This window comes from Amblyomma americanum, chromosome 1, assembly GCF_052857255.1.
Source record: "Amblyomma americanum isolate KBUSLIRL-KWMA chromosome 1, ASM5285725v1, whole genome shotgun sequence".
Classification (NCBI taxonomy): Eukaryota; Metazoa; Arthropoda; class Arachnida; order Ixodida; family Ixodidae; genus Amblyomma; species Amblyomma americanum.
This window is the reverse complement of record NC_135497.1, coordinates 31,461,008-31,473,470: the sequence shown is the minus strand read 5'-3', so window position 1 is coordinate 31,473,470 and position 12,463 is coordinate 31,461,008. Positions and strand designations below refer to the sequence as shown.

At 49.6% G+C, this 12,463-nt stretch overlaps 1 protein-coding gene across 2 annotated transcripts in view; it reads right to left on the bottom strand.

The window, feature by feature from the left end:
• Positions 1 to 12,463, bottom strand: part of LOC144112552 (atrial natriuretic peptide-converting enzyme-like) — a 150,516-nt gene that overhangs the window by 25,026 nt on the left and 113,027 nt on the right. For both annotated transcript variants that reach the window (XM_077645362.1, XM_077645369.1), the window contains exons 4-7: positions 6,143 to 6,255; positions 6,022 to 6,083; positions 4,425 to 4,588; positions 2,399 to 2,860 (exon numbers count right to left, since the gene is read on the bottom strand). In XM_077645362.1, the coding sequence (XP_077501488.1) occupies positions 2,399 to 2,860; positions 4,425 to 4,588; positions 6,022 to 6,083; positions 6,143 to 6,255 (801 nt within the window). The remainder of the gene's footprint in view (positions 1 to 2,398; positions 2,861 to 4,424; positions 4,589 to 6,021; positions 6,084 to 6,142; positions 6,256 to 12,463) is intronic.

Below are 12,463 nucleotides of genomic sequence, written 5' to 3'. Positions count from 1 at the left end.
TTTTGAAAATAAGGGTGTACGTACTTATCCTTGGTGACGTAGTGGATTTATTTGGTGCTTGCACTTTCTATTGACTGCGCTTTCCTACAGCAATTTGACTAACGATTCACCTTCATGAGGCACACGTGCCATTCATACCTTTGCCATACCGGAATGCCTAGTTTAATCAGTGGGCACTAACACTTTTTCCTTGTCCTCACCGCGCACTCCATACCGGATCCTAAGGGAAGGATTTGACTTAATTCACCTCAGAGTGGTTCATGACCGTCCTTTTAGTATTAGGTGCAAGGAAAGGTTCTAATTTCTCCATGATTCTAGGGTAGGAGTTATGCAACAAAGAGCTTTGCAAACCAAAAAAACACAGCCGTCAGCATGGACTTGGCACTAGGGCAAAAAAAAATATTGTAGCACATTCAATGGTTTGCTGTAAAAAACTCGCAATGTCAGCACAATTGAACTAGTTCGGTAGCTACAAGGATAGTCCAGATGAAGATAGCAGCTTCTAGAACACTTTCATGAAAACGCAACATTCCTCAAAAATGTAAGGGCTATTTCGCAAGTCTGCTGAGTCGTTTCCGGACCTCACTGACGGGCTTCTGAAACGGGCGCCGCTGAAGTCTCAAAGCAGGGCCCGGTTACAGCTGGGTTCTATCGAATATCTATAAAAAAGGCTGCACCTCTGTCTAGTGCCAGCATTGACAAAACCCACGAGTGCCACGGCGCCATGCGATTCCGCACATCCAGCACAATAAACTCTTTCAGCGACCAGTTTTATGAAGCACACAACATAAGCCACCTGCCGTCGCTATTTACTAAGGGTATGTTAATAGTTGAATGACGAATAGAATACACTCCCTTTTCGAACCAATGAAATATTACATATTCATAATTATTCGAAATTAATCGAATTGGTACTCAAGTTTTAGAATAATTGGCACGCCATAGTTTTCTTGGGCCACTCTAAAATGAAATTAAAGAGTGATTCGCGAATGCGAAGTCAAATGAAGAGCGTTAGCTTAGTTGTTTTTGCCGATGCTTTCGACTATGCCTTATATTATTATTAACGATGATTATAAACGAGCACCTTCGTTATATACGAGTCTCAAATTCGTTATATCCGAATTTCACTCCCACGTCTAAAATTCGGCCACCAACGTGTACATCACGAATGGACGATTTTTTTTGGTACCATCGGCATCTCTCTGCGACCACCGGTTAGCCCGCCACGCCCCTCCGAAGGTCCCCCTCATTACGGTTTTGAGGACCAAAGGTCGTCGGTACGAATCCCTCACACAAGCCAGGGTTAAACCCGACTAACAACTTTGTGCGCGAATTGCGTCAGTTTGCTTGACATCCCTCCAAACCCTCTGCACCAAATGTATGACCTACAATATTGTCACCAATGGAGACACCAAGTGGCACCAGTCTCAGCACCCGATCAGACGTTGCATATACAACGGAGAAAGACGGGCTAGCTTGTGACTAGTGTTAGAATGCATCTAGAAATCGTTCAAAATTGTGCTGCACAGGGGCTAAACCAGCCGCCGTGCCATCCCCGACGACTGCGCGCGTGCGGTCACGTGGTGAGGGGTCACATTTTGCACAACGCTGCAGCAATTTGATCACATGACCGGCCGCCATCTTGAAATCTGGGAAGGATATTAAACGCTTGAGTTCGAATAGTAAGAGCGAACGCTCTTAAATCACGGTCCAATCCAACGCTGCACAGCATGATGGCACCGTGATCTGCCTTCGGGGGACGGAGGATTCAGCATCGCGATGTGGCCCATTCATGCGGGAGCGTTCGTTAGAGGCCTTCAAAACTGGGTGACGCGGCAGGCCTTTGGATGGCTTAAGAAACCTTGCCTTCATGACCTGTCTTGGAGGCCATGGCCCGTATGAAGGCCTAGTCCATCTCATCCATAGACTTGCGGTGCTGGTTAATTCGGTTAATCCGGAGCCCTACGTCCTCAATGGCTGAATGAGCGCCGGTATTCAACCATCCTTGCAAGCTGATGTTATTTCTGTTTTAATATTTGTTTCTAGCCTAAAGGCAGATATCTCGAGGCTCCTTTTTTCTACTTAACGCTCTTCTGCCTCACAGAGCAAGAAGCAGCGAAAACGGAGACGGGCCTAACTTGTGATGACTTAATTGAACGCACCGAAAAAGAGCTAAGTCCTGTGGTGACACACGGGAAGGAAGCAAGGAAGATCGGCGCCAGTATAAAGTGGGGATAAGAGAAGCGTTAGGACCTGGCGGGCGTGCAGTGAAATCCGTAGTCAAGTTTTTCTAGAGCCGCTGGAGTACAATGAAAACAAACGGCCTTCAGTGATACTCAGGTCTTGCGCAACGCGACCACTCAGCAGCAGCGTCTTTCCACCGAGGGGCGACAATCACCGGGCTTCGTGTGGCAGCTGCCTGCGGCGCTGTACTCGGGCAGGCGTCCGCAGTCGATGTGGCCGGCAATGGCCAGCGGCATCTGCTGCTGGCACGAAGACCAGAACTCCTGGCAGAACTCCCTGCAGGGTAGCACGACCCGGCGCTCGGCGTCGTCGCACTGCGGCTGCAACAGGCGGCACACGAGCTCGGCGGCCAGCGGGTGGCACTCGGAGTCGGCTAACTGCCGGTAGGCGACCAGGTCGCGGTACACATCCCTGGCCGTGGCGTGTCCCACGGCGTTTGGGTAGGCGGTGCTGTTGTAGGGCAGGCTGGCCCGGCAGTGGTCCAGGGTGAGTGGCTCGCAGAGCAGCTCTGCTTGGCGGCCGACGGCCGGCCGGCTGGTGCTTAGGCCGGCCAGATAACCCGGGTAGCGCCGGCGGGGCGTCCATGACTCCGGCAGCGAGGCCGTCGCTCGGCGCTCTGCACACGAAGCAACAGTAAACGCGACTTGCACCTCTAGCGAGAAATGCCTCCGTCGGTCCTCAGCGCGGCTGCCATTGTTCACTCGTCGCGAAGCCTGCCCAAATTCCGGCGCTATCAACACGGCTAATTAAGTACGCTTCCTGTCGGCATCTAGTACCCTCAACAAAAAAGACATGCAGTACGCCACTCCTAAAAAACGAGCACCAGCTGGAAATTACATTTTGCTCGAACAAGGGCGTGTTCATGTCTCAGAGAAAACAACTTTCGTACGGGACGCTCAGCCACGCAAAAAAAATATGCACTAGATATTGGTACTTGCGCGGTTCTTCGAAACTGGTCAGCGAAGGAGTTGGCCTGCGCAAGAGCGCATGCAGGGCAGCGTCTAAAAATTCTCGATGATACTTCGGTGAGATTTGTGTGGACATTTATAATTTCAACAAACGACTGCCCGCCTGTAGCGCACAAGACGCAAAGCCCAATTTGCAATCCTTGGGATGTGCCTTTCTGTCGACAGGTTCGAGTGCCCCTTCGCAACAGCGCGTACGAGCTCAACTGCGTGGACTGCGACTGTTAATTCGACGCGGGTATTGTTCAATGACACCCGCTCGATCAACGGTCCTAAGAAAGCGTCGTTGGCTGGTATACTGTGTTCTCTCAAGGAAGTGAGGAAATGTGCTTGAGGGACACTCAGTGAAAACCGTTCTTTGGAAACAAAGAAACTCGCTCCTCACCCGACACACTATTCAGGTCGTAAAATGTTCAACAAAAGTAACGGAGTCATAATGTGCGAATGCACTGACTTAGCCCACAAGCATGAACTCATGAATCTGCCCACTTTACATCGGGCATGTCTGAAATCCCATGGTCTGCCGAAATGTGTATCGAAGAACAGAGTAGTGCTGTTCGCCTGAAGCTGCTTGCAACTCGATTCAATCGTTTACAAGGCGGTGCGTTACAACAGTTGTCGAAGATGGTTACCACAGCATGCATGTGCTTGTTAGCTCTTGCTGGGGTAGTCAGGTTCAACGGGGTATTCCTGGTAGATGAGCCAATGTTCGCTGACAGAAGCTAGTTTCTAATACGCTCCACGTCATCACCAAGCGCTCCGATTTGCATATTAGTCCCTCGCCACTCCGGCGCATACAAGGGTTCAAAACAACTAGTGAGCGCGAAGGCAATGACACTCAAAGAGGCCGGGCGTTCAAGTTGCTGCGTTTCCCGACTGATGCGTTCAAAGTTGCGCACTTCGAGAGTTGCAATTCCAATTATTTATGAATTACCTCAGGCCCGCCACTGGCGCCTATAGGGTCCGTCGCACTGCGAAGGTCGTGATCCTTTCACTGACTTCCTTTGGTGGCTGCATAGCCTGCAAGTGGCATCTGACGCAAGACACTGCTGTCCCTCTCTTCAGTTCGCAGGGGTGTGTTTATGGCAATCCACCGCCATTGATTCGATTTATTCGATGTGGCACGCACTATCTGGTACGCAGGAAGAAACCAACCTATCTACAACCTTTTAGAGCTTCGGGCAGTCTGCATGCAAAAGGCTCACTTGTCCGTACCTTGCAGGCTGAGAGACTCGGGGTCCACCTTGAGGCCTTGGAATACACCCAGCCGTCCTCGTAGCAGCTCGTCGGCCATGGCCAGGTACAGCTCTCCAGCGTCCACCGGCCCGTATGGCGAGAAGTGCACGTTGAAATGCACCGTCAGCTCTCGGTCTTCTCGCCTGCGCCGTTGTTTCATGCCCTGACCGATACACGGCAGCGAGCGCCACACCATATTTGATATGGTGCGCCAAACTGATCAACAACTCGAGGCGGGAACGGTTTTGGTACAAGATTTGAAATAAGGGAGTAGTTACTCATCAGCATCCACTCAAGCGGAGTCATGCAGCAGCGAAGGAAAGCTTTCACAGAAACGTGGTAGTTGGCACCGGGGCCACCGCCTGTCCGGGACAGTCGCTCTACCAATTGAGCTAACCAGGACGGCCAGTATATGGAAATGCGAGTGGTAACTGATCCACAACTCGACTCGGGAAAGGTATTGGCAGATTTGCAAGTGGGGAGTAATTACTCATGAGCATCCACTCAAGCGGAGCCAAGTGAAGGAAAGATTTCACAGAAACTTTGTAGTTGGCACCGAGGCCACCGCCTGTCCGGGACAGTCGCTCTACCAACTGAGCTAACCAGGACGGCCAGTATATGGTAATGGGAGTGGTAATTGATCAACAACTCGACTCGGGAAAGGCGTTGGCAGATTTGCAAGAGGGGAGTAATTACTCATGAGCATCCACTCAAGCGGAGCCAAATGAAGGAAAAATTTCACAGAAACTTCCTAGTTGGTACCGAGGCCACCACCTGTCCGGGACAGTCGCTCTACCAACTGAGCTAACCGGGACGGCCAGTATGTGGTAATGCGAGTGGTAACTGATCAGCAACTCGACTCGGGAAAGGCGCTGGCAGATTTGCAAGTGGGGAGTAATTACTCATGAGCATCCACTCAAGCGGAGTCAAGCCAAGGAAAGATTTCACAGAAACTTCGTAGTTGGCACCGGGGCCACCACCTGTCCGGGACAGTCGCTCTACCAACTGAGCTAACCGGGACGGCCAGTATGTGGTAATGCGAGTGGTAACTGATCAGCAACTTGACTCGGGAAAGGCGTTGGCAGATTTGCAAGGAGGGAGTAATTACTCATGAGCATCCACTCAAGCGGAGCCAAGTGAAGGAGATTTCACAGAAACTTCGTAGTTGGCACCGGGATTACCGCCTGTCCGCGACGGTCGCTCTATCAACTGAGCTGATCTGGACGGCTAGCATTTGGTAAGACGAGAGCGAACTGATCAGCAACTCGACGTGGGAACTGTTTTGGTAGAAGATTTGCAATTGCGAATTAATTGCAATGTTCCCATTTGAAGTTGTTGGTTATTTGTATAGCTCTACTCTCTGCTAGCCGTATATTTGGTAGAGCAACTGCACCGAACTGGTGGTGGTCCCGGTGCGAACCCCCGCCCAGGACGAATTTTTCGTCAGCTACGCAGTTTCTATGAAAGCTGTGTAGCTTTCCTTTGTTGCCCTATGGCCGCACTTGAAGGGAGCTTCGTGTCATCTGCGAAACGTGGAGAATGCCGCCGAGCCGTGGAGTGGCCGGCCGATACACACCTCTGGAAGGCGATCACCTCCGTCCCGCGGAAGGCGGCGCTGCTGTTGAACAGCCTGTCCAGCTGCGGCAACGGAGACGATGAGCAGAGAGCGCGGTTGCGGTCGCAACAGCGCGTCTCACCTTTGCGCGGTACGCGTCCGCCTTTCTCACGAAGTCGTCGGCCAAGCTGTTGGACAGGCTCTCGCTGAACTTGTCTCCCTCCAGCACCGTGAAGGCGCCCCGGTAGACACGCTCTGCGAACAGGCGCAGCAGAGGTGATGCACGACCGGAAGGGAACAAGCGAAAAACACAGAGGAACACCCAGAAAAGGCCTGGACAGGATGATGCCGAAGTGACAACACGAGTGATTTGTAGTAGGAACAAACCTCGCAGCAAACGACGCAAGGCCCACCGTTATTTCATCCGTACCCTAGCAGCAACGAGGAACGCACCATCGACACGTTTCGCTATGACAGCGATTCAGGCATCAGCACCTTTGTCCGTGCATGCGTGTGGTGCGCGCCTGCGGACGTTAGCTGCGTGACGCCAATTATGCCTTCCTCTGCCACCCAGAGCTTTTGTGGGGACATAGACCTTGAGTGACTGGCACTGAAACCTGCTTTCGACATATACGGTAATGGCAATGGCTCAAAACGCGGGTCACTTGCCAGCAATGGCTTTACAAGCGTCAAGTGCACTCTGGCGCTGAAGGAATTATACTTCTACTGATCTCTTTTTGCGTTGACCTTTCCAGTCCTTTATGTTCTTCCATGCGTTTCGTCCCCGCTCTTTTTTATTTCATTTTTACCTGCCGCGATGAGTCAGTGGATATGGCATTCGGCTGCTAAGCACGAGTTCAGTCCCTGCTGCGACGTACTAGATAAGTACAAACCATAGTACGCCGCACGTGCACTGATGTTGAACATTTTCCGCACATCCATGAACCATGCGCATGGGACGTGAAATATCCGGCTACCAGTGGCCGGCACAACTCGCCACACAGCGCACCATACCTATCATAGCAAGCAAAGAGCACGGAGGAAGACTATATAGGAGTGGCAACTCCCCCGTCTGCGGCTACCAGAAAAGGTCACAAGACCGCGGCGCCACTATTCTGCTAGCGGCGCCTTGCGGCCTGGAAAGAAACTAGTGAAATACAACGTCAAGGCGTGCGCGCTGAAGCAAACACCCATGTCGTCTGCTTGTCGTCTGCTTTGAGCGCGCGCCTGAGCCGCCTGCCCGGGCGCAGCGCTGCATTTTTTTTCCCCTGCTGCTTCTACGAGGCGCCGCATGGCGCCGTCACTGCATGCGACCCCGTCGGCGCATACAAATGTGACTTTATCTGGTCGCCTGCGCTCGCTCGACCTGACGGGAGTTTCACCTGTATATAGTCTTGCTCCGTGGCAGAGTCACAGCTTTAACTCCTTCGCCTTCCGTGCACCCAGATTCTTTTTACTACTCCCCTCGGTACCTTCTTCGCCGTGTGCGCGAGATTGATCTTGAACAGAGGCGAAACCGCGTGACAGCTATGACGTCACTAAGCCACCGCTACCGCCGAAACCGAGCGCTCGCCTCTTTCTATATATAGGCCGTCGGCGCTTCTAGTTGCCCAATACACTACAGCTTTCGCTTTCAAACCAGGTTGAGCAGTAGTTAAACCGCAGGCAGTTGTTTCTATGCAAAATAGACGTACGTACGTACGTACGTACGTACGTACGTTGGTTGCGAAATGCGCACCGCGCAATGGAGCCAAACATTCCTGGCGACTATGCGGTTTTCTTTACTACACAGAACGCTCAGAAGTACACCAATATTCGAAACAAATGGAACACTTTTTGCTCTACTTCGTGAACGCTTGAGTGTAAGTTGCGAGAAATATATCTGTATCTCACATGCTTCTTTTATCTTCAAATTAATATTTGCATATAATTGACTGTTATCGGAAAAGAGCCAACATTGCAAGGAGAGATTACAACATCCCATTCCTACGTTGCAAATTCAGAGGGCAGCCGGTGGTTACTAAAGCATAATAATAATAATAATAATAATTATTATTATTATTATTATTATTATTATTATTATTATTATTATTATTATTATTATTATTATTATTATTATTATTATTATTATTATTATTATTATTATTATTATTATTATTATTATTATTATTATTATTATTATTATTATTATTGTTGTTGTTGGTGGTGGTGGTGGTGGTGGTGGTGGTGGTGGTTTTTGGTGAAAGGAAATGGCGCAATATTGTTGGTTAGGTGTCTCGTTGGACACCTTAACCACGCCGTAAGGGAAAAGATAAAGGAGGAAGTGAAAGAAGAAAGGAAGAGAGAGGTGCCCTAGGGGAGGTCTCCGGAATAATTTCAACCCCCTGGGGATCTGTAACGTGCACTGACATCGCACAGCCCACAGCCACCTCAGCGTTTTGCCTATAAAGCAGAATAAATAGTAAATATTTCTGCAAAAACTGCTATTGCCGCCCTCAGTCGCCTGCAATCCAACGGCCGCGGTACCCACTAGTGCGGGACATTCGCTCGCGCATCGAGCGTCTCGCGCAGAGAGGATGCGCCGTGCGTGCACAGTGGGTGCCCGGTCACTGCGGCATCGCCGGCAACGAAGAAGCTGACGACCTCGCGACCGCCGCACGTCAACTATTTGCCAGCGATCTGCCCCTTGCGCTGGAGGACGTGCGTACGGTCATCCACGACCATTTCCGAAAGCAGCACCCCGACCCACGCATCGCAGGAGGTGAACACAGCCTCAGTGTTCGACTTAAGTGCGTTAAATGCGGGAGCTTCAATTGTTTACATCGGCGTGCTCAGCAACGGGGAGAAGACAAAATGGAAACATCCGTGGATGTTTGTTATCCGGAAACATCCCTTCTAAGTAGCGTGCCCGGATGCCCGCCCATCGAGGCACCCTACTTCGACGGAAGGACGGACGGACGGACGGACGGACGGACGGACGGATGGATGGATGGATGGATGGATGGATGGATGGATGGATGGATGGATGGATGGATGGATGGATGGATGGATGGATGGATGGATGGATGGATGGATGGATGGATGGATGGATGGATGGATGGATGGATACGGCTGAACCTTTAATTCGGGCTGTGGCTCGAGCCCCCTAGCCCTGACTTATGAAATTTTACTCTTGTCTTGATATTAGCCACCAATCAAATAACCTTCGCTTAATTACTTCTACCCGCTTAAAATCAAAACTTATAAACACCAATGCCTTTGATAAATCAGCCCCGCTGCTTCCCACTGTAGGGTGAAACCCTTTACAGAGAAGTATCAAGTGTTAAGCCGTTTCCTCCTCCTCTCCGCACGCAACGCACAACGCGTCTATCTCGTGGTACCTGACTTTATACGTCTTAGTCCGCAAAACTCCCGTCCTGGCCTCAAACAACAAAGAGCTTCCCCTACAATTATCATAGATATTTTCTTTGGCAATCTCCTGCTAAAAATCCTGTATTTTCCCAGTGCTGATTTCTTCAGCATCCCTGTTTTCCACAGAGTTCTCTCTGTTTCTTTAACCTTTTTCATAAACGATAACTGCTGATTTGCCCCCTTACTGCTGTCCAGATGTTTGCTTGTCTATTTTTTAGTTCGGTTTCTCCATTTCATGTCCACATTCCTTTTATACAGGTATCCGAAAACTTTCCTAGCCCACTGCTTTTCCACCATTTTTCTCCATCACTCCTCATATGGTATCTTACTGCTAGCATCTCTGCTTTCGAGCGACGCCCATCCCATATCACCCTGTACCCCCTGATTTGGTGTATTGCCATTCTAAGACACAAGCAGCGCCATCTACCTCATGTATTTTGCACTCCTCTTGCGACTTACAGCCCCCTTCGCTACATACAGTATATTTCCTCATTATATCAGCTAATTAATTTCATAAACGTGTTCATCACAACACGACGAACCGTTTGCCACCATCGTGGACCCCCGCGACAAACGGTTCGGTGATAACGTCCGTCCAAAGGTCCTCGGAATGCACGGCCCCAATATCCTAACGTAATTTGGGCTCATTGCTCTCATTACTGCAGACAAGCTTCGAGCAAAGTTTTAAGCAGGTTTTTTGCAGATACATCGATAGCAATGCATAGGAAGTACTTTAGACGTCAAACTGTCCCTCTGGGCCCATCTACTAGATGTACAAATGTTCTGCCGTGACATCTGTACAACATCCTGATTTAGAGGTATGGATGCTGTTCTGATAATCCACTATATATCCCCTCAGTGTTATGTGGATAAATCTGGATATCAACTGGACATACAGAATGTCCAGCAAGTGCCGTATTTGAGATGTCTAAAGGCTGTATGTGGTTATCTGCGTCCATACTCACGGAGGTGAAATGCAAAGCCGCTCGTGTATTGAGATTTGGGGCATTTAAAGAAACCTGTGGGCGGCCGGAAATGATCTGTACCGACGGTTTATCCTATGCGTTGCTTTGGAATGCGAAATTAGCCTATGAATTGCACTCATTCTTTCTTAAGCAGCAAATGGCCCCTATTGTCACTTGTGAGTAGGGACCAACGATAACACTGCAACGTCGAAACGTAAGCCATGGTAAATTATGCTACGGCGTGGTTTTTGATTGGCGTAAACTCAACCTTTCAACAGCTTTTCTCGCATCTGTAAAAAAATAAATACAAACATGCGCTAAGAATTCGGAAAGAAGGTTTGTCACAACTGCCGCACGTACTGCCCTGCGACATACGCTCTGCCCGTGGCTAATGCAACGGTCTTGAAATCGATATATTTGACAGGACGAAATGAAGTATTGCAGATGCAGCCCGCCAACTTAACTGTCCGCTTGCACAACTCCGCACGCATATTTCTCTGAAAGCATGATACATATAGAAAACGCTGGGCTAACGTGCAGTGGGATGCGAATGAGTCAAGGCTTGCTTGACGTGCTATACATTCGAATAAAAAAAAGGCAAGGTTTCATTGTAGTTAAATATAATAGCACGTGTGAAAGCTTCTGCGTACAAATCGAAGTTGACGGAGACGACGTGTTATGGACAGCGCGAGATTGAGTTGCAGTTTAACACGAGATGTGATCGGCTGCGGCAATAGTGCAGTGCTATCACGCACTGGCCAGCGAAGCTGATTTGTTCGCACCGTCTCGGGTTCGAATGCCAGTGGCGGCAATATTAATTCCATGTCTGCAGGTTGACCAAGATTGTCCTCAGGGTGATGCAAGCCACAACATTGTTGGTTGGGTTTCACCGTGTTCGACCGTGCTTTCGCACTGAAAACGAGTAGCGTGTTTAGACCACACAATTCACCCGTTATTGCATCATAATTCTTCACAGACCTCCATGTGTCATGCCTGTTCCGGACGCTAGTGCATTGAGGAGAAAATGTCCTGCTAGGGGGGTGGCATTTAACATCGGGCACCTTTTTTTCACTAGCCACAAAAGAGACAACGCATGTCAACGGCGGTGCTTCTTTTGGAAACTGTATTTCGCAGTAGGAGTTAAATTTTCCCTACTAGGAGCAGTGAATCTGAGCTTGGAAGCTCTGACATTTTCCTTTTTCCTGGAGGCAAACTCGCTGGAAGTATTTTTGCCGCAGGATAGTGCGCCTTATTTCGTGCCCGCCACGAGCCTACCGGACTGATACGCAGTCTGCCAGAAGCGCTAGTCGAATTGATGGCTTTAAGGCGTCATAGCTTTCAGCCAGGCAATGTAAGTTTGGCGTGGATATCTATTCCAGAGATTTTCTTGACATCGCGTGACTGCACTTGATCTTGTACCACCCCGAACTACGCATCAACCTTTTAATATCCACCACGTAACCATATTAAACCGCCGGTGATATAAGTTGAGCGTTTCACACGTTTTCCACAAAACTGCTTTATCATGGTAGTGCACGTGACATAAATGAGTGTTGATTCGATGCGAACGAGGGACGAGGAGACACTTAAAGAAAGTTACTGACTTGAGCGTCAAGAAAATGTGGAGTAGGATACAACGCAAAATAGAAATGCAGCAGTTGGCAACAGTCCGCGGCGTCTTGTGTTACTCCGCTGACCAATCACAAAGGTAAACAAAACCAGCTTTTTGAGTTTGACTCTATCAAACAACCCAGTGGCATCAAAATTCTTGAGCGTATAATTTCGTCTCGTGATTAGCTTCTTGTTTAAGTAACGGCGAAATTATGTTGGGCGGAGCTTAACTGCAGACTATATAGTGTCGGGAGATGTCTTCGTGTTTCTTTTCTCTCCATCGGCTCTGGAAATGAAGGAAGCGGACGCATTCGTCCCTTTCCACAATCTATTGGGTGCCTGGGTGCCCGCTCGCCTTCGCTCCAGAGGCACCCTTTTCCCCCCGTACGGGTGTAGGTGAATACCTCATTCCTTTGTTGCCACCATCTTGCCCTCCGTCAGCCGACAGACTAAGCTATGCCTGCCCCCTCTAGCCA